This window comes from Chiloscyllium plagiosum, unplaced genomic scaffold (assembly GCF_037043375.1).
Source record: "Chiloscyllium plagiosum isolate Xiang-an unplaced genomic scaffold, Cpla_swu_hap1 HiC_scaffold_21, whole genome shotgun sequence".
NCBI classification, from domain to species: Eukaryota; Metazoa; Chordata; class Chondrichthyes; order Orectolobiformes; family Hemiscylliidae; genus Chiloscyllium; species Chiloscyllium plagiosum.
In genome coordinates, this window is record NW_028270159.1 from 18909264 (window position 1) to 18933580 (window position 24317).

The 24317-nt window shown below is 39.6% G+C and overlaps 1 protein-coding gene and 1 long non-coding RNA gene across 9 annotated transcripts in view; one reads left to right on the forward strand and one right to left on the reverse strand.

Moving 5' to 3' along the window:
- Positions 1-18793, forward strand: part of LOC122564888 (uncharacterized) — a 54525-nt gene extending 35732 nt beyond the window's left edge. For 2 of the 4 annotated variants that reach the window (XR_015760706.1, XR_015760704.1), the window contains exons 3-4: positions 17874-18001; positions 18599-18792. This is a non-coding gene — a long non-coding RNA (uncharacterized LOC122564888). Of the gene's footprint in view, positions 1-17873; positions 18133-18598 lie in introns of those variants that run through there. The other 2 variants (XR_015760707.1, XR_015760705.1) reach the window with 2 other exon arrangements.
- Positions 1-24317, reverse strand: part of cntrl (centriolin) — a 122130-nt gene that overhangs the window by 34274 nt on the left and 63539 nt on the right. For 4 of the 5 annotated variants that reach the window (XM_087998383.1, XM_087998385.1, XM_087998382.1 and 1 more), the window contains 9 exons: positions 22176-22355; positions 18105-18284; positions 17850-17966; positions 16559-16703; positions 13964-14106; positions 12481-12676; positions 11438-11745; positions 7537-7742; positions 2518-2728 (listed from right to left, as the gene is read on the reverse strand). In XM_087998383.1, the coding sequence (XP_087854509.1) occupies positions 2518-2728; positions 7537-7742; positions 11438-11745; positions 12481-12676; positions 13964-14106; positions 16559-16703; positions 17850-17966; positions 18105-18284; positions 22176-22355 (1686 nt within the window). The remainder of the gene's footprint in view (positions 1-2517; positions 2729-7536; positions 7743-11437; positions 11746-12480; positions 12677-13963; positions 14107-16558; positions 16704-17849; positions 17967-18104; positions 18285-22175; positions 22356-24317) is intronic. The other variant, XM_043720291.2, reaches the window with a different exon arrangement.

Sequence of the window (24317 nt, forward strand, 5' to 3'; positions counted from 1 at the left end):
AGAGTTATCCTTCATCCTATCCGCCAATGACTTAGAACATAGAACATAAAATAGTACAGGCCCTTCAGCCCACGATGTTGTGCCAACCACTGATCCTCATGTATGCACCCTCAAATTTCTGTGACCATATGCATGTCCAGGAGTCTCTTAAATGTCCCCAATGACCCTGCCTCCACAACTGCTGCTGGCAACACATTCCATGCTCTCACAACTCTCTGTGTAAAGAACCCGCCTCTGACATCCCCTCTATAACTTTCCCCCAACCAGCTTAAAACTATGACCCCTCGTGTTAGTCATTTCTGCCCTGGGAAATAGTCTCTGGCTATCGACTCTATCTATGCCTCTCATTATCTTGTATACCTCAATTAGGTCCCCTCTTCTCCTCCTTTTCTCCAATGAAAAAATGTCCGAGCTCAGTCAACCTCTCCTCATAAGATAAGCCCTCCAGTCCAGGCAGCATTCTGGTAAACCTCCTCTGAACCCTCTCCAAAGCATCCACATCTTTCTTATAATAGGCGACCAGAACTGGACGCAGTATTCCAAATGCGGTCTAACCAAAGTTTTATAGAGCTACAACAAGATCACATGACTCTTAAACTCAATCCCCCTGTTAATGAAAACCAAAACACCATATGCTTTCTTAACAACCCTGTCCACTTGGGTGGCCATTTTAAGGGATCTATGTACCTGCACCCCAAGATCCCTCTGTTCCTCCACACTGCCAAGAATCCTATCCTTAATCCTGTACTCAGCTTTCAAATTCGACCTTCCAAAATGCATCACCTAGCATTTATCCAGGTTGAACTCCATCTGCCAACTCTCAGCCCATCTCTGCATCCTATAATGGGGACTTCTCATGTCCCCTCTGGATTCTTCTTGGCTCTCTCTTTAGGTCTGTCCTGGCTAACGTGTACCTCTCAAGCGCCCTAACTGAGCCATCACATCTCATCCTAACATCATTCTTCTTCTCTTGACAAGAGATTCAACTTCCTTAGTAAATCACAGCTCCAGCGCTCGACAATTTCTTCTCTGACTGACAGGTACTTATCAAGTATCCGCAGTAGCTGGTCTTTGAATAAGCTCCACCTTTCAATTGTGTCCATCCTCTGCAGTTTCCTTTCCCATCTTATGCATCCTAAATCTTGCTGAATCACATTGTAGTTGCACTTCCCCCAGCTACACAGCAACTGTATCAATTAAATCCAAGAGTAAATCCAAGATTAATAAAGGTTAACATTTTCAACTGCAATTGACTCTTTGAAAAAGTGCTTAACACCCTAATTGAACACTAACACTGCTCAATCTTTCTCCAAAAAATTATTTTGCAAGTCCAAGCTGTCAGTTGGGAACTTCATATTCAAAATATGAGCATATGCTGTCATGCCTAGTGATGGCATAGGCCAGTTAAATTACTTCGGATACTCTCTCTTCACACAAGTACTCTATCACAGTAAACTACATCTTTAGATTTTAATAAAATGGAAGAAAAACCAGGAAGTTTTTCTGAATATGAGCTTGCAATTACAATTTGATTTTTTTTATTATGCATTGTCAGTAAGCACAAATTTCCTACCATTATGTCTTGATAAAATTATGTACGCTATTTTCAAAAAGAGCATATTTTATATTCCTCTCAGCATCTGCACAACTTTAGTGTAAAATTCTAAAAAAAACCTGGATAACCTAACACACAGATTGTTGTTACAAATTATAAATATGTTGTCAGCAACATTGAAACTAAATTGTGATATGAACCAAAATGCATTTAATGAAGGTGATGTATTTTATATTGCAATTTAGTGACACATCAGATTTAATACAACTAGACCGCACTTGGAATACTGCATCCAGTTCTGGTCGCCCTATTATAAGAAAGATGTGGATGCTTTGGAGAGGGTTCAGAGGAGGTTTACCAGGATGCTGCCTGGACTGGAGGGCTTATCTTATGAGGACAGGCTGACTGAGCTCGGACATTTTTTCATTGGAGAAAAGGAAGAGAAGAGGGGACCTAATTGAGGTATACAAGATAATGAGAGGCATAGATAGAGTCGATAGCCAGAGACTATTTCCCAGGGCAGAAATGACTAACACGAGGGGTCATAGTTTTAAGATAGTTGGAGGAAAGTATAGAGGGGATGTCAGAGGCAGGTTCTTTACACAGAGAGTTGTGAGAGCATGGAATGTGTTGCCAGCAGCAGTTGTGGAGGCAGGGTCATTGGGGACATTACACTAACATTATAAACATTAGATTTCTTAATCCAACAATACTTTCAAAATCTGTGGAATCAATAGCATCTTGATCAAAATGTTTGCTTCCTAATCAAATGGTGCCTTTTAGCCAGGATACTGCTTTAACAAGTCTACTATTCAACAAACAAGAGATACTTTATAATCAATATGGTACTGGAGAAAGAACAATTCTATCACTTCTCAGTTAATGAAATAGTTGAGCCTTTATGTGAACTTAATAAACAATGATAACTTGAAGAATATACTTAAAACTGTAAGCACACTTGCCATTTCCCTTGTACTTTTGAGATCCGCCTCAGCAGCCACCATTAGGCTGTTTGTTTCTCGTAGTTCTGCCCTCCGTTTTGCAAGGGTCATCTCCAAACATTCAATTTCATCAACAACATCATCATGTCTCTTGAGAGATATTTCCATGTCAAGCTCATTCATCAGCATATCTATACGTCCATCTGAATACTCTCTAAGAAAAGGTCCATGACTGTTTAGAATGCAATGTAATTACTTCAATTAAATACCATTAATATAATAGATATATATAACCTTTATTTGAAAATGTTTAGTTAATCATTGAACAAACTCATCCAAAATGAAAACATGGGAATTACAAAGTCAAAATATAGTTCAACTTAACTCATATTCTACACTGCTGCAAAGATCCATAGCCGGTAATAATTCAAGTAGTTAACTTGGCGAATGTCTCATTTTAATGGTTTTCCAATAGACTCTCAGACATGTTTTGATATTCATAGAGATGACATAACTCAATTTTCAGGACCAGCGGGGTCAGCTCAGGAATAATACAACTTCGCCATTCAGATCACTGTGTTACTCACATTAGATTAAATTTAGTAGAAAGAATGTAGTGCTGTGAAGGGAACAGCACTTTTAAATCTAAACAGATAATGAACAACAGATAGCTTATGCAGCATCTGATTTTCCATCACTGATCTCACATTTTAAGTCAGCAACACTAAAAACAAAATTGTGATACAGTTTCCCTGAATAGTCATAAATATTGATAGCAATGTAAGCTGTGAAGAGAACACAGAGACTGCAAAGGTACAGACAGGTTAAACAAGTGCATGAGGTGGTAGATGGAGTATGACAGAGTTCTGCAGTCCTGCCATATTCAGTCATGAATGGTGGTGGATGATTAAATAACTCAATGGAGGCGGCGGCTCCTCAAATAACCCCACTCTCAATGATGGGAGAGCCCTGCACATAGTGAAGAGAAGGCTGCAGCACTGGTAACTATCTTCAATCAGAAATACGAAGGGGATGAGTCATCACGGCCTTCTTCGGAGTTCCCAGAATCACACATGCCAGTCTTAGGCCAATTCAATTCATGTTATGCGATATCAAGAAATGATTGGAGGCACTGGATAGTGCAAGGTTATGAGTCCTGACAACTTTCCTGGAATAGCACTGAAGACTTGTACTCCAGAACATGTCCCACCTGTAACCAAGCTGTGCCCAATGTCTGGGTATATCCTGGATAGGAGAAAGTGAGGACTGCAGATGCTGGAGATCAGAGATAAAAAGGTATGGTGCTGGAAAAGCACAGCGGTCAGGCAGCATCTGAGGAGGAGAGTCTTAAGCATAAGATCTTCATCAGGAACGTAGGAGAGGCCCAAGGGGGCTGAGAGATAAAGGGGTGGCAGGTGGAGCTGACGGGGGCATAGCTGGGAATGCCGTTATTAGGTGAGAGGTGGGGGTAATGGTGATAGGTTGGAGCAGAGGGTAGGACAGATCAAGACGGTAATGCCCAATTGGAGGGTTGAATCTGGAATAAGCTGGGGGAGGGGAGATGAGGAAACTGGTGAAATCAACATTGATACCATGTGGTTGGAGGGCCCCATGATGGAGGATAAGGCGTTCTTCCTCCGGAGTCGAGTGGCTAGAATCTGGCGGTGGGGGCGGCCTAGGACTTGCATGTCCTTGGCAGAGTGGGAAGGGGAGTTGAAGTGTTTGGCCACAGGGCAGTGGGGTTTGTTAAGTGTGTGTGTCCCAGAGATGTTCTTGGGACATTCTGCAAGTTGGCGTCCTGTCTCCTCAGTGTAGAGGAAACCACATCAGGAGCAAAGGACACAGTAGATGACGTGTGTGGAGGTGAAAAGAAAACTTCTGCCTGATGTGGAAAGATCCTTTGGGGCCTTGAATGGAGGTGAGGGGGGTAGGTGTAGGGCGTAGGTTTTACAGCCTCCACTACCTGCAGTGGCAAATGAAAGTGCCAGGAGTGGACGGTGGCTTGGTGGGGTGCATGGACCTAACAAGGGAGTTGTGGAGGGAATGGTCTCTATGGATAGCAGATAGGGGTGGGGAGGGAAATATATCTCTTGTGATAGGGTCTGTTTGTAGGTGGCAGAAATGGCAAAGAATGACGCAATGTATCTGGAGGTTGGTGGAGTGGAAAGCAAGGACCGGGGGAGGTTTCTGCCCTTGTTGTGATTGGAGCGGTGGGATTCAAGGGTGGAGGTGCAGGAAGTTGATGAAATGCAATGGAGGGTATTGTTGACTATGTGGGAGGGGAAATTGAATCCTTGAAGAAGGAGGCCATCTCGGATGTTCTATGGTGGAATTGATCTTCCTGGGAGCAGATGCGGTGGAGGCAGTGGAATTGGGAGTAAGGGATAGTGTTTTAACAGGAGATAGGGTGGGAGGTGGTGTAGTTCAGGTTGCTGTGGGAGTTGGTGGGTTTGCAGTAAATATCAGTGTCGAGTTGGTTGCCAGAAATGAAGATGAAGAGGTCCAGCAAGGGGAGGGAGGGAGGGAGGGAGGTATCCGAGATGGTGCAGGTGAACTTGAGGTCAGGGTGGAAGATGTTCGTGAAGTTAATGGACTGTTCAACGTCTTTATGGGAGCATGAGGTGGCACAATACAGTCAACTATGTAGTAGAGGAAAAGGTGGGATCGATGCTGGTATAGCTGTGGAAGATGGACCGTTCCACATACCTGAAGAGGCAGGCATAGCTGGGGCCAATGTGGGTGTCCATGCCTACCCGTTTGATCTGGAGGAAGTGGGAGAATTTGAAGGAGAAATTATTGAGGGCGAGGACCAGTTCAGCCAATCGAATGAGTGTGTCGGTGGAAAGGTACTGGTTGGGTCAGCAGGAGCAGAAGAAACAGAGGGCTTGGAGGCCTTCGTCATGGCAGATGGTTGTGCATAGGGACTGGATATCCATTGTGAAAATGAGGCATTGGCGGCCAGGGAACTGAAAGTCATGGAGGAGGTGGAGGGTGTGGGTGGTGTCTCAAAGGTACGTGGGGAGATTCTGGACCAAGGGGATAGGACGGTGTCAGGTTCTGCAGAGATAGGTTTGGTGGGGCAGGAGTAGGCTGAGACGATGGGTCGGCTGGGGCAGTCAGGATTGTGAATGTTAGATAGGAGGTAGCTGGACTATGATGTTGGAGGCTGTTGGTGGAAGTTCCCCTGAGGTGATGAGATTGTGGATGGTCTGAGAGATGATAGTTTCGTGATTGGAAGTGAGGTCGTGGTCGAGGGGGCAATAGGATGTGCCCACCAGCTGGCACCTGACTGAAGCCAGCTGAAGGAAGAATGCCTCATCTTCTGTCTTGGGACCCTCCAACCACACAGGATCAATGTTGATTTCACTGGTTTCCTCATCACCCCCCACCACATGTCAGACCCAACTCTCCAACTCGGCACTGCCCTCTTGATCTGTCCTATATTCTTTCCCACCTATCTGTTCCATCCTCCACCTCCATCTACCTATCGCACTCCAAGTTAATTTCCCCCACAGCCCCAACCCCATCCCCCTCACTCCCATTTATCTCCCAGCGCCCTTGGGCCTCTCCCACATTCCTGATGAAGAGCTTATGCTCGAAACATCAACTCTCCTGCTCCTCAGACACTGCCTGACTGGCTGTGCTTTTCCAGCACCACACATTTTAACTATGTCTTGGATACAAAAGCAGAACAAATTCACCCAGCCAATTACTGTCATATCAGTCTACCCTTTGTCACTAGTAAAGTAATAGAAGACATAACCATAAGTGTTATCAAACAACACCTGCTCAGCAATAACCTGCTCACTGACACCTAATTTGCATTCTGCTAAGACTACTCAGCTGCTGACTTCATGACAGCCTTGGGTCAAACATTAAAAAATAGCTCAATTGCAGAGCTGAGACGAGAGTGACTGCCACTGACATCAAAGCCACTCGGAAAACTGGAGTTAACGGGAATTGGGGGGAAACTCTTCGCTGTTTGGACTAACAGCTGGCACAAAGGAAAATGGTTCAGGATGTTGGAAGTTAGTCATCTCAACTCCAGAAATGCTTCAAGGTAGATACTTGCTAATCAACCCAAAAATAACCAAGAATGGTAATACACACCTCTGAAACAGGCAGGACTTGGTTTTCTGTAATTTCCTTGAACTCAGACCTCCTGGCTCAGAGGTACAAACAGTACCGCTGACTCACAAGAGCCCTCGTCCAAGGTCGAACCATCTTTAGCTGTATCATCAATGTCCTTTCCTCCATTGTAAAGGTTAGAAGTGTGAATGTTTGCCGATGATTGCACTATGTTCAGCTCCATTTGCATCTTCTCAAATACTAAAACAATCAATGTCCAAAAGCAGCAATGCCTGGACAATATCCAGGCCTGGGTCAAAAAGTGTCAAGTAACATTTGTGCCATAAAAATGGAAACAATAAACATCTCCAATAAGGGTCTATCTACATCACATGGACTACAGTGGTTCAAGAAAATAGCTCACCATCACTTTCTCAAAGGCAATAAATACTGGCCCAGCAATGACATATCCATTCAGGGAATGTATTTTTTAAAAATTATGGGCAAGATTCAAATTGTTCCTTTTGTTAGTATGAATGGAAAAGGAAAATATATCTAAAAAGGCATAAAATGTTCAATGCTCACAAATTGATGTTAGAAGGAACTTAGGTACTGAAAGAGAATTATGAAGACATGTAGCACATTGGATTTCATTGCAAAGATTGACAAAAGAAAATGGAAGTCTTTCTACAATTAATGACACCAGTGTTCAATCTTGGTCTCTATATCCACGGAAGGATATATCTGCTTTGGACGCAATACTGTCAAGATTTACTGAAATTAGTCCCTGAGATTGAGAGTGATTGTCCTACGATGATGGATTGAATAAAAATAGGAATTGGAATGCTTTTATAAATAATAAGAATAAATTCTATTATTTCTAGTATGCTGATCTGAAGGGTAACAAATGTGAAGCAGATGCAGTGTGTTGACAATAATTCAGATACTGTTAGCCAGTGATAAATTTCTTACTTTTGGTTGCTGTTCTCATGAGATCCCTTGCACAATTCCTCAACTTCATGCTTCAAGTCTTTTTTCCCATGCAATATTTCACGGATGATGTGCCGAAGTTGTTCTATTTGCTCATGACGCCTATCTGTGGACAGACCTCTCCGACGTTCACATTTATGGGACCGCAAATGGGCAATAATGGTTTCTAATTTGCTGACTTCATTCTCCTAAAAGACAGAAGTAAATTTCGAATGTAGATGAAGGAATGCTAACGATTGTGGTACAGAACTTCTGCCTTCTACGTATTGGGCTGTATTTTCTGAAGAGTGGTAAACTCAAACAGATTGCCACTCTGCCCATTTGTTTGTACCATGGCAGATGATGGAATATGAATTCAAAAAATCTGGAATTAAGAGTCTAATGATAAGCATTAATCAATTGTCAATTGTTTAGCTAATATCCTTTAGGGAAGGAAACTGTGTCGCAAAGTTGGTGTGTAAAATTGTAAAGTGCGGGGAGAAGGTATTGCATGGTCCCTTTAAAATATGGTATTTTTCAGTGCTTAAAGTTAAAATGGATGTCTGAACTTCAGCTTAAAGTGCAGATGCACAGAGTGTGCACAAATTGAAACACTTTATTATGGACCAGGCCAGACCCCCTCAAAACATTTGAAGAAAGTAGCAGAGACACTAAATTTTCTAGTTGCTTTAAGCAAATGTAATACAGATATTCCATGAGAGCTGCAGTTGGTCAAATCATGTAGGTTTAAACAAAACAGAATCTATTTACAAGATAACCAAATGAAACACAAACAAAACCCAACATATCATCCCAACTTAATGATGTTATTCCCAATAACTGCAACAATTCCCATAAACACCCCCGACACAATCAAACAGAGGGTCTTACAGGGGAAACGAGAGAGCTAGAGAGACAGAGTGAGAGACGAGAGAGCTAGAGAAACAGAGCGGGAGAGTACAAACCAGCCTGGACCTGCTTCTTTGGATTCAGCAGCTTTTTCAACAGTACTGCTCAAAACCAAAACGATCCAAAGAAAAGCTGAGCTAGGAGAACCGGCCACTCCCCTTTCACAGTACAAATGTTTTTTTCAAATACTTGAAAGCCTGATGCAGTATCTGTTAGTTATAATCAAATTGGCCCTAAAACCCTTCAACTTAGACTTTTCAGAGTCCGTGTATTTTACAATCTCTCCGAAAAAAAACAAGGACAACATAGCCTTGTTAAAAGGAGCAGCTTTATCAATTTTGTATTGAACAGCCAAGCAGAATTTTTAACAAGACAACAAGTGTTTTCAAATTTAGCCAATCAATTTAAACAAAGCACTTAGCTACCAAGAAGCTATTAAATTTGAATATGATGGTTTTGGTAACCTAGAACCAATCCAATCGTAAGAAATTAATAGGTCATCAAGGGTATAAAAGATGAGGGCATTTGGAAAATGAAAGTCAACTGCCAACTCCCAAGAGATAACAACTTTCAGCTCTGAGAAAGCACCATCTAATTAATAAAGGTACCGTGGCACTCTTAGCTAATATTCCAGACAGCAGACCTCAGAGAACATTCCTGACAGACAAACTTACACAAGAATTCAACGGAGAGAGGCATTCCTGATACAAAGAACTTGAAGAATGATGTGTTCCTGAAAGAAGATCAGCAGTGAGGTGTGCAGCATTCCGGAAAGCATATCCTAGGTGTAATTTGGAGAGACTAAATTCTATTTTTTATGTTTTGTTATATAAGTGAGACTTGTATTTCTTGAAACAGCATACCATTAGGATTTTGTTTATTAGGGAATAGTTAGTAGTTAGAATGGAATTGTTTGGTTTGTTAGTGGTTCTGTTAATTTCTTCACTGTTGGGGTGAATAAATTGTTACTTGCTGATCATAGAATGAGTGAAAGGATTTCATTTCATTTAACCATTTGTTTATAACAGATTTGGGGAAGGGGGTTTGAGAAGAGACAAGTTATACCACTTTTCACACTTCTTTAACAAATTATGAGGTGAGGTGAGCCTTTCTGGTGTTTCAGTTTTAGTTATCAGAGGGGGAAGGGGTTGACCTCCATAATAACTGCCATCCTTGCCTGATCTGGCCTATATGCATCTCAGACCCACAACAATGTGGTTGACTCTTAACTGCCCTCTGGACAATTAGGGATGCTGGCCAGGCCAGCGACATCCTCACTCCATGAATGATTAAACCACGCCTCATTTCCACACCAGTCAACTAATGTATGCTGAAATGTGAAATATCCAGAATCTCAGCAGCTGTCAAAGTGGTAAGTACATAAGGTAACTATGAGGTTAGATGCTGGGAGGGTAGGATGCTAGATGGGTTTGGTGCCAAGAACATCAACTGGTAGGATGCCAGGTGAGTAATGTTATATTTAGGGTAGGGCTGGTTAGGTGGCAGATATCAGGTCTGGTGGTGGTACAGAGATGAATGTTGGATCCGGTTCTGGCAGTGGTTGCAAATGGTTGTTAGGGCTGAGACAGATTGGATATGAAACAGGGGTCAGATTCTGGGAACATGGAGGCAAATCGGGTCCAGGAGCAGGGAGGGAGTCTCAACCAGAAAAAGAAGGAAGCATCAGAGTCAGAGCAAAGGAAAAGGGAAGCAGGATGGGGGTGCTGCAAATGATCTGCTGCAGGTATGGTTGAAGATGTATAACCTAAATGTGGGATTAGGAGTCAGACTCTTTACTTAATAGTCTAGCTTTTCCTGAGTAACAAATTATTTCATTTCTTCAGAACCCTTTGAATTCACCAATTTAAATGGGTAATTTCAGACAATATTCCAAAAATGGCCTAACTAATGCCCTGTACAACTGCAACATGACCTCCCAACTCCTGTACTCAATACTCTGACCAATAAAGGAAAGCATACCAAACGCCTTCTTCACTATCCTATCTACCTGCGACTCCACTTTCAAGGAGCTATGAACCTGCACTCCAAGGTCTCTTTGTTCAGCAACACTCCCTAGTACCTTACCATTAAGTGTAGAAGTCCTGCTAGGATTTGCTTTCCCAAAATGCAGCACCACACATTTATCTAAATTAAACTCCCTCTGCCACTTCTCAGCCCATTGGCTCATCAGATCAAGATCCCATTGCAATCCAATGTAACCTTCTCCGCTGTACACTACACTTCCAATTTGGTGTCATCTGCAAACTTACTAACTATACCTCTTGAGCTTACGCCCAATTGTGAAACTTGAAAGGGTTCAGAAAAGAATTACAAGAATGTTGCCAGGGTTGGAGGATTTGAGCTAGAGAGAGAGAGAGGTTGGATAGGTTAGGGCTGTTTTCCCTGGAGCATCAGAGGCTGAGAGGTGACCTTATAGAGGTTTATAAAATCATGAGGGGCATGGATAGGATAAATAGACAAGGTCTTATCCCTGGGGTGGGGGAGTCCTGAACTAGAGGGAATAGGTTTAGGGCGAGAGGAAAAAGATATAAAAAAGACCTAAGGGGCAAGTTTTTCATGCAGAGGGTGATGTGTGTGCGCGCGCAATGGGCTGCCAGAGGAAGTGGTGGAGCTTAGTACAATTGTAACATTTAAAAGGTATCTGGATTATGAATAGGAAGGGTTTAGACATGGGTTGAATGCTCGCAGATTGGATTGGGATATCTGGTCTGCATGGACGGGTTGGACCGAAGAGTCTTTTTCCATGCTGTACATCTCTATGACTCTATAACATAGAAGAATTGCCAAACAGTATCTCCAATTTCATGGGCTATTCCTTAAGAAACTGTTATATTGGAAATTCCGCATAATCACCATGTGCAACTCCCATCTACAATGGAATAATAACTATCTGGCCATTGAACAATCCTGGCTATGATGCTGAAAGCAATTTTGGAAATTCTGTGTTATACAGCACATGTACCAGAAGTCTTACCAAGACATGATGTTCTAATACATTGCAGTGCAGAACACCAGCCGGGATAACAGGGACAGTAAAGTTGGCTGGAGGTGGTCCATAAACAACGTGTGCGCCAGGTGGTGGAGGTCCATAAATAATTGTGCTTGAAGAATCAGGTCCTACACTGGCTGCTGCTGTTGGAGGCGGTCCATATACCACTGTACCTTGTGGCACAGGGGTACCATCTGGGTACATGGTATAAATAATTGAACTCGGTGGGGCTGTAAAAGATTGCCTGTGCATGCCACTATCATCACTCTCAGTTCCACTATCTTCACCATCACCTAGAAATGACAAAAAAATTTACCTTACAAATTAACAAAATGGCTATGTTAAATATCACAGCCTTAACCAGTACAAAACTGTGTAATTAAATGCAAGTTGTGGCCAATGTAATTCATTTTGTGATGTTTTGGACTAGTTTTAAAAATATTCCAATAGAAGCTCGACTCCCCTCCCCATTAAGTTGACGTCTAATGCCTTTGGGAGATTTTGCTAATTATGTTCGTGTAAGCGGCTTCAAGAAGACTCCAAACTCTAACGTGGAACCTTTGTACAGATGCACACTAATAGATACACATTGGAAAGTTTTGAATTTGATTTCTCCTTCAATTCACTTCACAACTCATTGTGCTCCAAACTAACTGGAATGTAGGTTTCTTAATATAAAATTTTAAATTCTGAAAATGACTGAGCTACCCATTGGTGATGGATTGACATTGTAATTTGAAACACCTACTTTTTTTGATAAAGCCATTTTCAGTTTCACTAATCAACTCATACCAAATTACCATTCTTAAATATAATAAGGAACACTTTTTATTACAACCCTGCCTTAAAACACAGCCTGATTTTACTTGTTCATGGGATATTTTGAATTTGATTAAATGTATATTAGACTAATGTTCTGTGAAACACTTTTCAAAACTGACACAATAGGCACTGAAATAGACAATGTTGCCAAAGCCAAAGTTCAGACCCTTAAATCAGAGCCTTGCTTCCACCTCCCATGAGGATACCTGTGTGAACTTGAGTCTTGTATGAAGCACGTCTGATTGGGGAGTAAACCCAATAGCCTTGAGAAATCGGTTGTGTATATCCCTCCTGGTCTCCTCTTTTAGGAATTGACTGCTGACAGGAAGGTGATGGAATCTGATATTGGGAACTTTCTCCAGAATCTTTTGTTTGATTATTTTGTGAAACCAGGCTTGGTGGCTAAAAAGTGAGAAGAAAACTCCATTCATTAGCACTATTGAAATATTGAATTGAGTTATGTTACAGGTAAATGCACAGAATATAACTCCATTTACAACTACCAACAGTTCCAGATAATCAATTACATCAGTATCGAGTTGAGTTTCCCATTATTAACTAAATAACATTAAAATATTCAGCTGATCTAAAAATCATGTACATTAGTATGGATGTGTAAAGAAAACATTAACTTTTCATCAGTTATAATTCCTTGATTCAGATTTTGGGGACAGAAACTTGTTAGCTTCCAGCACGATTGTGATATTACAGCGTACATCATGCTGTAACAGCCCATACGTGATGATCAGGGATTAAGTAATACCACTCATCGCTGACCTTGAAGAAAGCTTCTCACAAAGATTCGGCAATCTCTGTGACATAGATTTGACCTTTTCCAAAGTTAACCTCACATTGGTCTTAACTATACAGGATCACCCACTTCCAACAACAGTGGTGTAAGCATCCAATCTCATTAAAGAGATCTCAGAGATCAGAATAGGTTGTGAAAAACACTGAATGTCTATCAAGTATTATTTTTTCTTTTATAAAATAAATAGGATATACAATTGAATGAAGATTGCAGCTAAAACATCAAGAATAAAAGAGTATTATTTTGAAAACTTTGTGAAATATTATCACACTGGAGAAACTTGACAACCCACAAACATAAAATAAGCTTTCATGGCTACAGAAGTCATTTGGTAATTCTGATCATTTAATATAAAAAGCCAGTTTCACCTCATTTTTACAAGGCATAAAAATGTCATGTTTCTGACAGATAGTTTAATGTTGGAAATTCACAATTAATGATTTGATTTCAATCTGTGAGAATGTCAAATTGCACTCTGTAGAAGAGTGGGAATCATAAGAACATCCAGATTTCTCTGTTTAACTGCACAAGAATTTAGTTTTACAGTGTAACAGTAGTCAATGATGGTAGTTTTGCAATAATTAAACTGTAAAATCTAGGCCAATGCCTTACAAACAAGTGAAGTCACACATAACATTATAATACCTTGAATGAAAATCTCATATTTTAAAGTATAGAATTCAATTGTCAAAATGGAGGACAATCTTTAGATCATGTTGGCGAATAGAAATGAGAGAAAACAGAGGCCCAAATTGCCATAAACAAACCTCAGTAGAAATGAAACTCTTTCAACTCGCTGATACAGCACATACCAAAATCATGAAGAATACAACTATGACATTTAAAAAAAGGCATTCATAAATTTGTATATTTCTTACATTTGGTGCAAATGGCACAAAATACCAGTATCCTCTTCTCTTAAATGGATCAGTCATGCTCATAATATAATCATTCTGATTGTCAAGGGCAATTCTGAGTGCATTGATTTCATTTGTTAAGTCTTTCATCTCATCTAAGTTACCTGAAAACCAAACAAAAACGCATACTAGTAAACAGCTTCATATTCTTTTTGAGATGCAGATGTTTTTGCAAAATCAGTACTTATTACCAGTTCCTTACTAATCATTAAAATGTTAAGCATCAAGTACATAATTGTGGATCTGTGGTCAAATGCAAACCAGACCAAACAGGAATGACATTTCTTTCCTAAAAGTGATTCAGGTGGATTTTTATAAAGAATCCTCTGGTTCACAATGGCAATGACTGATTCTAGAGTTTTGTTCCAGATTCAATTTATTAAAATTTAAAATGTTCCAGCTGTTGAGACATGTTAGAAACCCATTACCAGATCCTTAATAGAGTCTCTAGATTCCGAATCCAGAAACACAATGCCTATGCCTATGTCAAAAAAAATCTTCTTGCCACATAAGTATTGGTAGCAAAGCCCTTCAGAAAATGGCAGAAAGCAGTCTTCTTGATCTATTGCAGTCCACAGAATTGTTAGGAATGGAGTTCCAGAATTTTTAATTCAATTAAATGAAGTTGGCTGCAGGAGCACATGTTTTGGCAAATCCATAGTCAGAGAAGGAAAATGGGGTGGTTTTGTATCTACAAATGAACTACATTCAGTTACAAACAGAAAATAATCTAACAAATTATTACACAGTAGCACAGGCAAATGTTTCACCAAAACAATATTAAAAATCAAATTGAACAATTTAATAAATTGCAGAGTTGCAACATATTTTAAAAGCTAAAAACAGAATTATTTCTGGTTTACCTACAAGTAAGTAGATTCAGTTAATAACAGACTACCATCGTTAAATTCCACCTTGATCTACTATGTCTGTATCATTCAGCAACAACTGACCAATCATGAGTAATGATTAGTGATTTAAGAGGATGCTATCAGACTACTGAAATTGGCAGAATCTTACAACATCAGTGGATACAGTAAACAACTTATCCTTTTGGTTGCACCCAGGGAACAAAGACAGAGATCATACTGCAAGTCTGTAACAGGGGGCTGAATGGATGGTCTGCAATGTAGAATGATACTAACACTGCAGGTTCAATTCCTATACCAGCGGATGTCAATGTGAAGGTCTTCCCTTCCTGATCTCACCCCTCATCCAAGACATGGTGACTGTCAGGTTAAACCACAATCACCAGTTGTCTCTTTAATGAGAAAGCAGCCTCACATTCCTTGAGGTGACTAGCTTTTACCTTTAATTCTGCGAAGACCTGTACATGTGAGGCCTTGGACTTCAGCAGTTGCTTTACTGCTTTATAATTGCATAGGATAATGTTGTTTCTTAGGAATGCATTGAAGTATTAAATGGAACTGATTACATAAATGTACACACAAGTTAAATACATTTTGAGTTGTACAAAATCCTGGTTAGATCCCATTTGGAGTACTGAGAGTAGAATTGGACACCACACCTTAGAAAGGATAGTTTAGCCTTGGAGAGAGTACAACGTGGATTTACAAAAATGATACCTGGACTTTCAGGGGTTAAGTTATGACAAGGGATTACACAAATTTGACCTGATTTCTCTAAAATTTAGAAGGTTAAGGGGTGATCCAATTGAAAACTTCAAGACATTAAGAGGAAAAGATTAATTATTTCCATTGATTGGGGATACGGGAACTAGGGGGCACTGTCTGAGAATTAGGGCCAGAACATTCAGGAGAGATGTTAGGAAGAACTTCTACACACAAAGGGTCGTTGATGTTTGGAACTGTCTTCCACAAACAGTGCTGGATGCTAGATCAGTTGTTAATTTGAAATCTGAGACAGATAAAATTTTGTTCAGGTATTAATGGATATGCCCCAAAGATAGGTATATGGAATTAGGACACAAATCTGTAATAACCTCATTGAATGATGGAACAGGCTCAAGGGGCTGAATGGCATATTCATGTTCTTATGTAACTGGAAGGAATAGGCTTTGACATAGATTTTCAACTTCTGCACAGGAATAGTGCTGATGTTACAGATCAGTCCTCTGGGAAAGAAAAAGTAGATTGTTTCTGCAATGGATGGCATTTTATATATGTAGTTGAAAATCAACCCTTTAAAATCAAATTATGCAAACTGACTCATGACGGCTAGAAATAGCAGTCAGCAAATTAAACTGATGAAACTTCAAGCAAAAAAGATTTACAGGATGTTTTACATAGAAACTAAATTCTTTGTTTGAAAGTTACCACTGGTCAGCATTGCAATCCGACAGATACACAAATGCCCAGATCTTCCAATTGGAAGCAGGTTAGTTCTTTGAAAGATGCGCAATGAAGTTCTTTGAAGATCTCTATACACCAACTATGCTGGAACTTTGTTAAATTTAAACTTCTCATGGACAATTACCAGGTACCTGGTACTGTCCAACCAACTCTCCAATTCTGAGTTAATCTTGATGATTGGTTCTCATTCATTTAAACTGGACAGTTACACAGGAAACATTACCTTCTCTGGTTTGATCCAGATGATCTTGGAGGTGTTTCAGTTCTGCCCGTTGTTGATTTAGAGCTCGATTTAGTCTATCAATTTCTAATTGTTGGCCATTTACAGTATTTGCTCCAAAATCAAATGATTGAACTCCATCCAGAATCTAAAAAAAAATTACTTAAGGATTGGAATACTGTGTTATAATCATGGCACCAATATGAATGCAACAAGCACGTAAAAATACAAAGTTTTGGAAGAAAGGAAACTGATCATGCAGCTGTAGAAATGGTTCCTATAATCTCAGTTGAAATATTGTGTCATAATAATACAGCAATGCTTAAAAAAGCTGCTGCAAAAGATAAACATCATCCCTTTCGTCCACTGCAGTGAGAAACATTAAATTAAAGGTTTACTGTTATAGGAAGAACAAACTTGAAAAATAAAGTGTTTAATATTATTTGTTTAATCTCAATTACATCAATCTAATCTATCGAAACTAGATTTAAGATTGAATATTTTCTGTTGGATGCTGATGTGGTTAAGTGACATTGAAAATTAGATGGAAATTGCACAAGGGCCAATAATGTAGTACAACTATAACTGAAATGCAACAGCCTTTATAAGACCACATGAGATATAAATGCCTATCATAGCACTAGATTTTGTATTTATAGTTTGGAGAACCCACCATGCTTGGGGTGCAGCATCACGAGATGAAAAGGTGACAAATGCTACATTCCCTAAATGTGCAGCATCCACAAGAGGCACTGCAACAATGCACCAATGTTCCTTCAACTGAATTGTCAAAGTCAAGATTTCTATCATGCAGAAGAACAAGGTCACAAGACCATGGAAACAACACTGCCAGCAAGTTCCTCAAGTTGCACACCACCCTGCCTTGGACTTGTATCACCATTACCTCTCTGTTTCTGGGTCAACATTCTGAAGTTCTTTCCCTACCAGCACTTCCGGTAAATTCAAACTAAAGGAATAGAAGCATTTAAGAAGGCAGCTCATCACCAACTTCTTGACTGGCCTTGCTAAAACTGCACAAATTAATAAAAATCTTAATTAAATATTACTTAGAAATTACAATAGAGACAGGCGATTGAGTCACTGATCTAAACGATTGTTTATAGCATGATTTTTCACTTTTTCTTTTATGCACTGGTCTAATTTTGCCTTAAACGCATTTACTCTTTGTTTCAATCAGTTCAGATGAATGCAAATTAAAATTTCAGAGACCCTTTGACTCTCATAAAAACATGCAATGTGCGTAGTCGATGTGTCTACAATTTTTTGACTTCACCTGACTTTCTTTTTCTTTTAATAGGTTCTGTAGCATATCGATTTCAGCTTCTGCCTTGGCAAGGTCACAAGCCGCCCGATTTGCCTCAGCTTGAAATGTTTCTGCTAACTCCATTTCCTACAGCAAAAAAAATGCAAATCCACAAGTAAAAGGTGAAAATAATGTACATTTTTGGCATATTTTGTTCCAGGGAATTTAATGAAGTTGAAATCATGTATTCTGCATATATTTTCCATTCAATAAAATGTATGTTACCTCTGTTTTTTCATGGCTAAGTTTTTGAACAGTCCCCTCAAGATCTTTTATGTGGTCTATGGCAGTGGACAGTTCTTTTGCTGCCACCTTCTCAGAAGTAGCCACTGTTGACTTCAAATCTTTCAAGTCTTTCTCAAGGCCACGGAGTTTCAAATGCATTCTTCGACCCTCTATTTTGCTCTACAATTAGATTCACATCAAGTCAAATCAATGTCTTCCTTTTAGCCTCCTAGGTTGTCAAATAATGGCTCTCTATACTGCTCTATTTCTTTGGTACCATGGCTCTCTATACTGCTCTTTCTTTTGGTACCATGATATCACAATAGGGTAAGAGGAGGGGGCAGAACCCCAGAACTACTACAGCTGACACACAAGAGATTGAATCCACGCTGTTGGTGTCATTAAGCACTACACTCCAGCCAACTGCTCTGACACACTGTATTTGTACACTTTTATTTTAATCTATAAAATGTATATCTTTATTTGTTTTCCAGAAACATAAATGTCTTCCATTTATGAGGAAACAGCATGAAATTTGAAACTTGAAGAAACAACTCTCACTTGGACAAGTTTTTAAAGCATCTAGTAAACATTTAAGATAAAAAAAAAGCATTTAAAATTACTTTTGAACTTATACAGTTGTTCCAGTGAAAACGTAACATAAATCCAATCAATGAGAATATATTACCACAGAAAAAAGTCAATGTCATTTTCTCTAGATGGTAGGTTGTCAGTTTCCAGGGAATCTGACATAAAGTCACATAAGTTTGTGGAACGGTAAGTTAGATGCGCTCATACTTTCCAAAATATGTACATAAATATTAATTCTTTTCTACTTCATATCTCCACAAAGTGTGCATGAGGTGAGAAGCTGTTTAGAAAAAAGGTACCTTCCTCCTCATTAATTTTTATTTCAGATTTCGAGCATCTACAATATTTTGCTTTTGTACCACTACAGGAAGATAATTTGTCATTGTCTGCACCATCTGCTGGATCAAATTAAGTCAGTATTTCCAATAAAACTTCAGAATTACTGGTGATGTTAATAAATTTGCAAAACAAACTCTAAATGATGGCAACAGTTTGAGTTCTACTGTAATTTCTTTGCTTATTTATACCACAGAAAAAAGTCAATGTCATTTTCTCTAGATGGTAGGTTGTCAGTTTCCAGGGAATCTGACATAAAGTCACATAAGTTTGTGGAACGGTAAGTTAGATGCGCTCATACTTTCCAAAATATGTACATAAATATTAATTCTTTTCTACTTCATATCTCCACAAAGTGTGCATGAGGTGAGAAGCTGAGTAGCCATTTTCTACTATAGTCGCATTAGGTTTGTTTCTAAGTTAGCACTTGTCTTATTCTTGCCTCTCTAGTAAATCTGTTGTCTTATGTAGTCCCTTTACACCCATGAATCTGATTAGCTGGGCAATCTCTAGTCACCTCCTTGTATTCTTTTTCACAACTGCTCTCCCTAAATCCTTCCAAATGTACTTCCTTCTGTATTTGTCCATGAAAAAAACAATTGCCACCTGCTGTAAGCCCTGATTTAAAGTTTATTTCCTATCTTAGGTGCTTCCTGAGCTCTGTGTCTGTAAGACCCATCTCCTGCTCTCTGGATTCCATTTACACCAAAATACTTTGAAACCATCCTGCTTTCTAAACTAATTGAATGGCTAATTCTCTTCAAATACTGTCACCTCCTTTACAAAGATGAGGTCATGATACCTCAAAACAGTTGTTTTAAATCAATGATCTTGCAAACTGCCCTATTTCCATTTCTTTTTGAAAGTCTTTGAAAATGTTTGTGCTTTACAAATTTTCCAAAACTTTAAAGCAACGCTGTTTGAATTTTGCCAATATGCTTCCACCTTTGTTGTAGCACTGATACAACCCTAAACAAAATCACAAAATATATACTCATAGTTATGATCTTGGTGCATTTTTCCTTCTCAACCACTTTGTAGCCTTTTACACAGTTGACCACAGAATCCTCCTGTAGTTGTGTACTGCATTTGGCCACTCCTCTTAATATCTCCTCTTCTGTTGGACTATCCATTTTTCCCAGTTGTGTCTTTAGAAAACACCTGGAGTTGTTTTTCTAATGCCAAATGCTCTATACTTATACTGAAGTAGGATTGTGCCAAATCTAACTAAGCAAATCATATGAAAAAAAAATTAATCGTATGAAACACTTCAATGGAATATTATTGAGGGAATGGCACATCAAAAAAAAAGCTCATAACACCCCAACCCCACTTATGCCTCTTCCCAAAATGTACAAATCTGCTCACACACTCATAATTCCAACTGTTGCTGCCCACAGAACTTATTTCTTCCTAGATTTGCTCTCCCATCGTCAAGTCTCTTCCCATTTATACCTATCTGATACTTCAATTTCAAAATTTTCAGTTTGTGGACATCATCTGCCTCCTCTTCATCATGAATATACCATCTCTCTACACATCCAGCCTGATGTGTAGAGAGTTCTGAGGGGGTCTCTGCTTCTTTCTTAAAGGACCTTATCCTCCACCACAACCTTCCGCCTGGCTGAGCTTGTCCTCACTTTGAATAATTTTTCCTTTAGCTCCTCTTACTTCAGACCAAAAAGTGTTGCGATGGGTATCTGCACAGGTTCCAGTTATTTCTGCCTGTTTCTGGGGTCCATAGAGCATTCTTTGTGCCAGTCCTTCTTGGGCCAATTCCCATAACTCTTTCTCTGTCATCACTGGTGCAGGTACCCTCTCTCGTCCAGAATGAGAAAATCTGCTTAATTTTGCTTCCAATTTTCATCCTTCTGTCACCTTCACCTAGTCCATCTCTAACTCCTATATTCTCTTCCTTGATATATATGCTTCCATTTCTGGGGATTAGCTGGCCACTGACATCCATTACAAACCCACATTACTTGACTATACATCCTCACATCCTGCTTACTGCAAGGACTCTATTCCATTTCCCCACTTTCTTTGTCACATATATTCTAATAACATCACTTTCAGCAGTTTGCTGCCATTCCCACCACCTCCAGCAAGAGGCCACTGCTAAATATACATTTCTCCCCCCTCCTCCCTTGTCAGCATTCTGCAAGGATCACTGCTAGGAGATCTTGGTCCTCTCCTCCCCCACTTCCAAAACATCCCCACACCTTCCTAGGTAAACACAGAAGGTGCAATACTTACCCGTTTAGCTCCTCTCTCCTCACATCTTAGGCACCAGACAGACGTCCCAGGTGATACACTGATTTTCCTGCACTTCACTCAATCTGGTCTATTGTATTTCTGCTCATAATAGTCTCCTCGACATTTGGGAGATGAAATGCAGACTGGGAGCTTGCTTTGCAGAACATCTACATTCTGCCCCTAAAAATGACCCTAAACTTCCATTTGCTTGCCAATTGAAAACATTATCATCTTTCCTTGCCAATATTTCTGTCTTGGGTCTGTTGCAGTGCTCCAGGAAAGCTCAATGCAAGCTGGAGGAACAACTACTTATCTTCTGCTTAGGCTTGTTACAGCCTTCAGGTCTCACCATCAATTTGAGCAATTAGAGAGCATAAATACCCCTTTTTGTCTATTACCTACCCCGATTACCCCAGATCCTGAAATAGGTTGCTTTTAGTACAGCCAACCTATTTTCAACTACTCATAAGTCGGGTTTATCTTCTTCACTGGTCTACTATCAACAATCTCTTTGCCTACCTTTTTCTGTCTCTCTGGGATTTTCTACTAACTATCCACTCACTCCTTTTCCCCTCTACCTCCTATCATAAGCTTAATTACTACCTTTTTCTAGCTGCCTCCAGCTCTGAAAAGGGCCACAGGACTTGAAATATTAATTCAATTTTCCTAATGCATATGCTACCAAACCGACGTTTCTCCAACAGTCTGTTTTTGTTGGCTTCAGATCTCCAACACCCACAGTCTTTGTTTTATTTAAAAATTCACTATTGTGTCCAGAAAAAAAAGAAGTGATTTTTGATTCGAATTAGCTAAGCAAAATAAAATCAGATGAAATCCAAAAAATGGACTTTTACAAATTCTATGATTATGTAATAACATTTTTGTTACCTTGTTTTCTTTGTCTTCAAGTACTGTTAAAAGTTTATCTCTGTCTGTGTCAGCCTCCTGGAGCTGTTCATCAGTGAGTGCCTGTAACTCCTGCATATTAGTCATTTGCTCCTGCAGCTGCAATATTTCATTCTTCAATTCTTGTGCCTGAGCCTCATTGACTCCTTTTTCAGATTTTGTCTGCAAGATGATCACAATTAGGTTCTCAAAAGGGTTACCAAAAGTATATTAATTGAATTTACTTTACAGAACACAGAAACCAGGTGTACATGCAGAGTGACATTTAGGAAAATGTGGATAAATAATTGAAGAATGAATACTATAAAATTGAAATGCACCTTTTTTTCTGGAAGTAATGTGAATGCTTCTTTGCATAATTTACCATTTTCATTCATCAAACAAAACTGAGAGACTCCACTGTCCAATTTTGCTGAATTGGTTTTCAAATTGGGGTCAAAAAATGTGGTGCTGGAAAAGCACAGCAGGTCAGGCAGCATCCAAGTAGCAGGAGGGTTGACGTTTCAAGCACAAGCTCTTCATCAGAGCTCACTTTCTCCTTTCAAACTGAGGTCCCTGAACTCTAGGAAAATGTGGTCAAATCCTGTTGGATTCCTGTATTTCCTCTCGGTTTATTAACCTGCTTTAATTTTTCTCCAATACCAACTATTTCAAAACTATTTCAAAGTTAAAATTGAGGGACCCTCAAATGGAATAACATTGCAACCATTAAAACCCATGCTATGCAATCTGTCAGGATATTTCCCTCTTGTCTACCACAGAAAGAATATTCTGAATGGTCTACTTCTTTTGGGTGTGGAAAGCCTTCCAGAGACAAAATGCAAATTTAGTCCTGCTACAGAACCCTCCAACAATGTTTCCAATGGCAGATAAATCCAAGAAAACACCATCGGCAAGTACTTAGATATATTTATCATTTTAACTTAGGATAAAGTTGCTTAAATGTCATATTACACAACTAATTGAGTTACTAAACTATTATAAATGATTTATAAATGATTTGGTGAGCTTGGTAGGGGGTAGGTGACCCACTGTGCCCAAGTCTTGGGAGGAGCACTATAGACTCAGTCTTACTGGGTCGCCACCATCTTGGATCCCCAGATATATTTATCAACCTGACCAGAGCTTTTGTCTCTGTAAATCTCAAGACTCTGTGGATGCCCAGGAAACTTGATTACAACCCTGAAATCAGAGTCATACTGCACAGAAACATACCCTTCGGTCTAACCTGTTCATGCTGAATATAATCCCAAACTAAACTAGCCCCATCTGCCTGCTCCTGGCCCTTCTCCCTCCAAACGTTTCCTATTCAAGTACCTTTCCAAATATCTTCTAAATGTTGTAACTGTACCAACATCCAATACTTCCTCAGATAAACCACCCTCTGTATAAAAAAATTGCCTCTCATATCTTTTTTTAAATCTCTTTTCTTTCAACTTAAAAATGTGTTCCCTAGTCTTGAAATCCCAATGAAACTGCAAATATCTTGATCAGAGATCTGAATTGGATGTTTTCAAAATTAGACTGGGGTCAAGCAAGGCTGTGAGATAACCTCTATACAATTTATAATCTACCTGACAGTGGCTAATCACCTCAACTTCCCTTTTGTATGAGTATTAAATATCTAATTTAGTTCATGGATCTTAGTCACCTCTCTGTCAAAACTTTTAGTAACAACATAGATATACATGACCTACATATCTGTATGGGGCTTGCAGGCTGCTGTCGTTGTCTTCCAAATCTGCATACAAGAAACTTTGTTTGTCCGGAATGTTGCCCAAAAAACTCATATCATACCAAAGCTGGGCAGTGAAATATTCTACCATCCACGCAGGTTGAAGCAGACACTCAGGAAATAGGTTGCCCATGTCTTGGCAGCCACCATCTGTCTTTAACCACTGACAAAGAGATCCAAAACTGGATCAGTTGCAACAGCAGCACACCTTTGTACAAACGACACAAGTGAGAGTATGACATTAAAGACCTCTGAAAATCAAAGGAAGTCTGAGAGCACAGGCCAGTTCTTATCACTCCACTTCTGTACTGCAGTAAGCCCTGTAATGCGCATCAATAACACAAGTGTGATAAAGAAATTCGATCATATTTCTTCTGCTGTTCACTGTG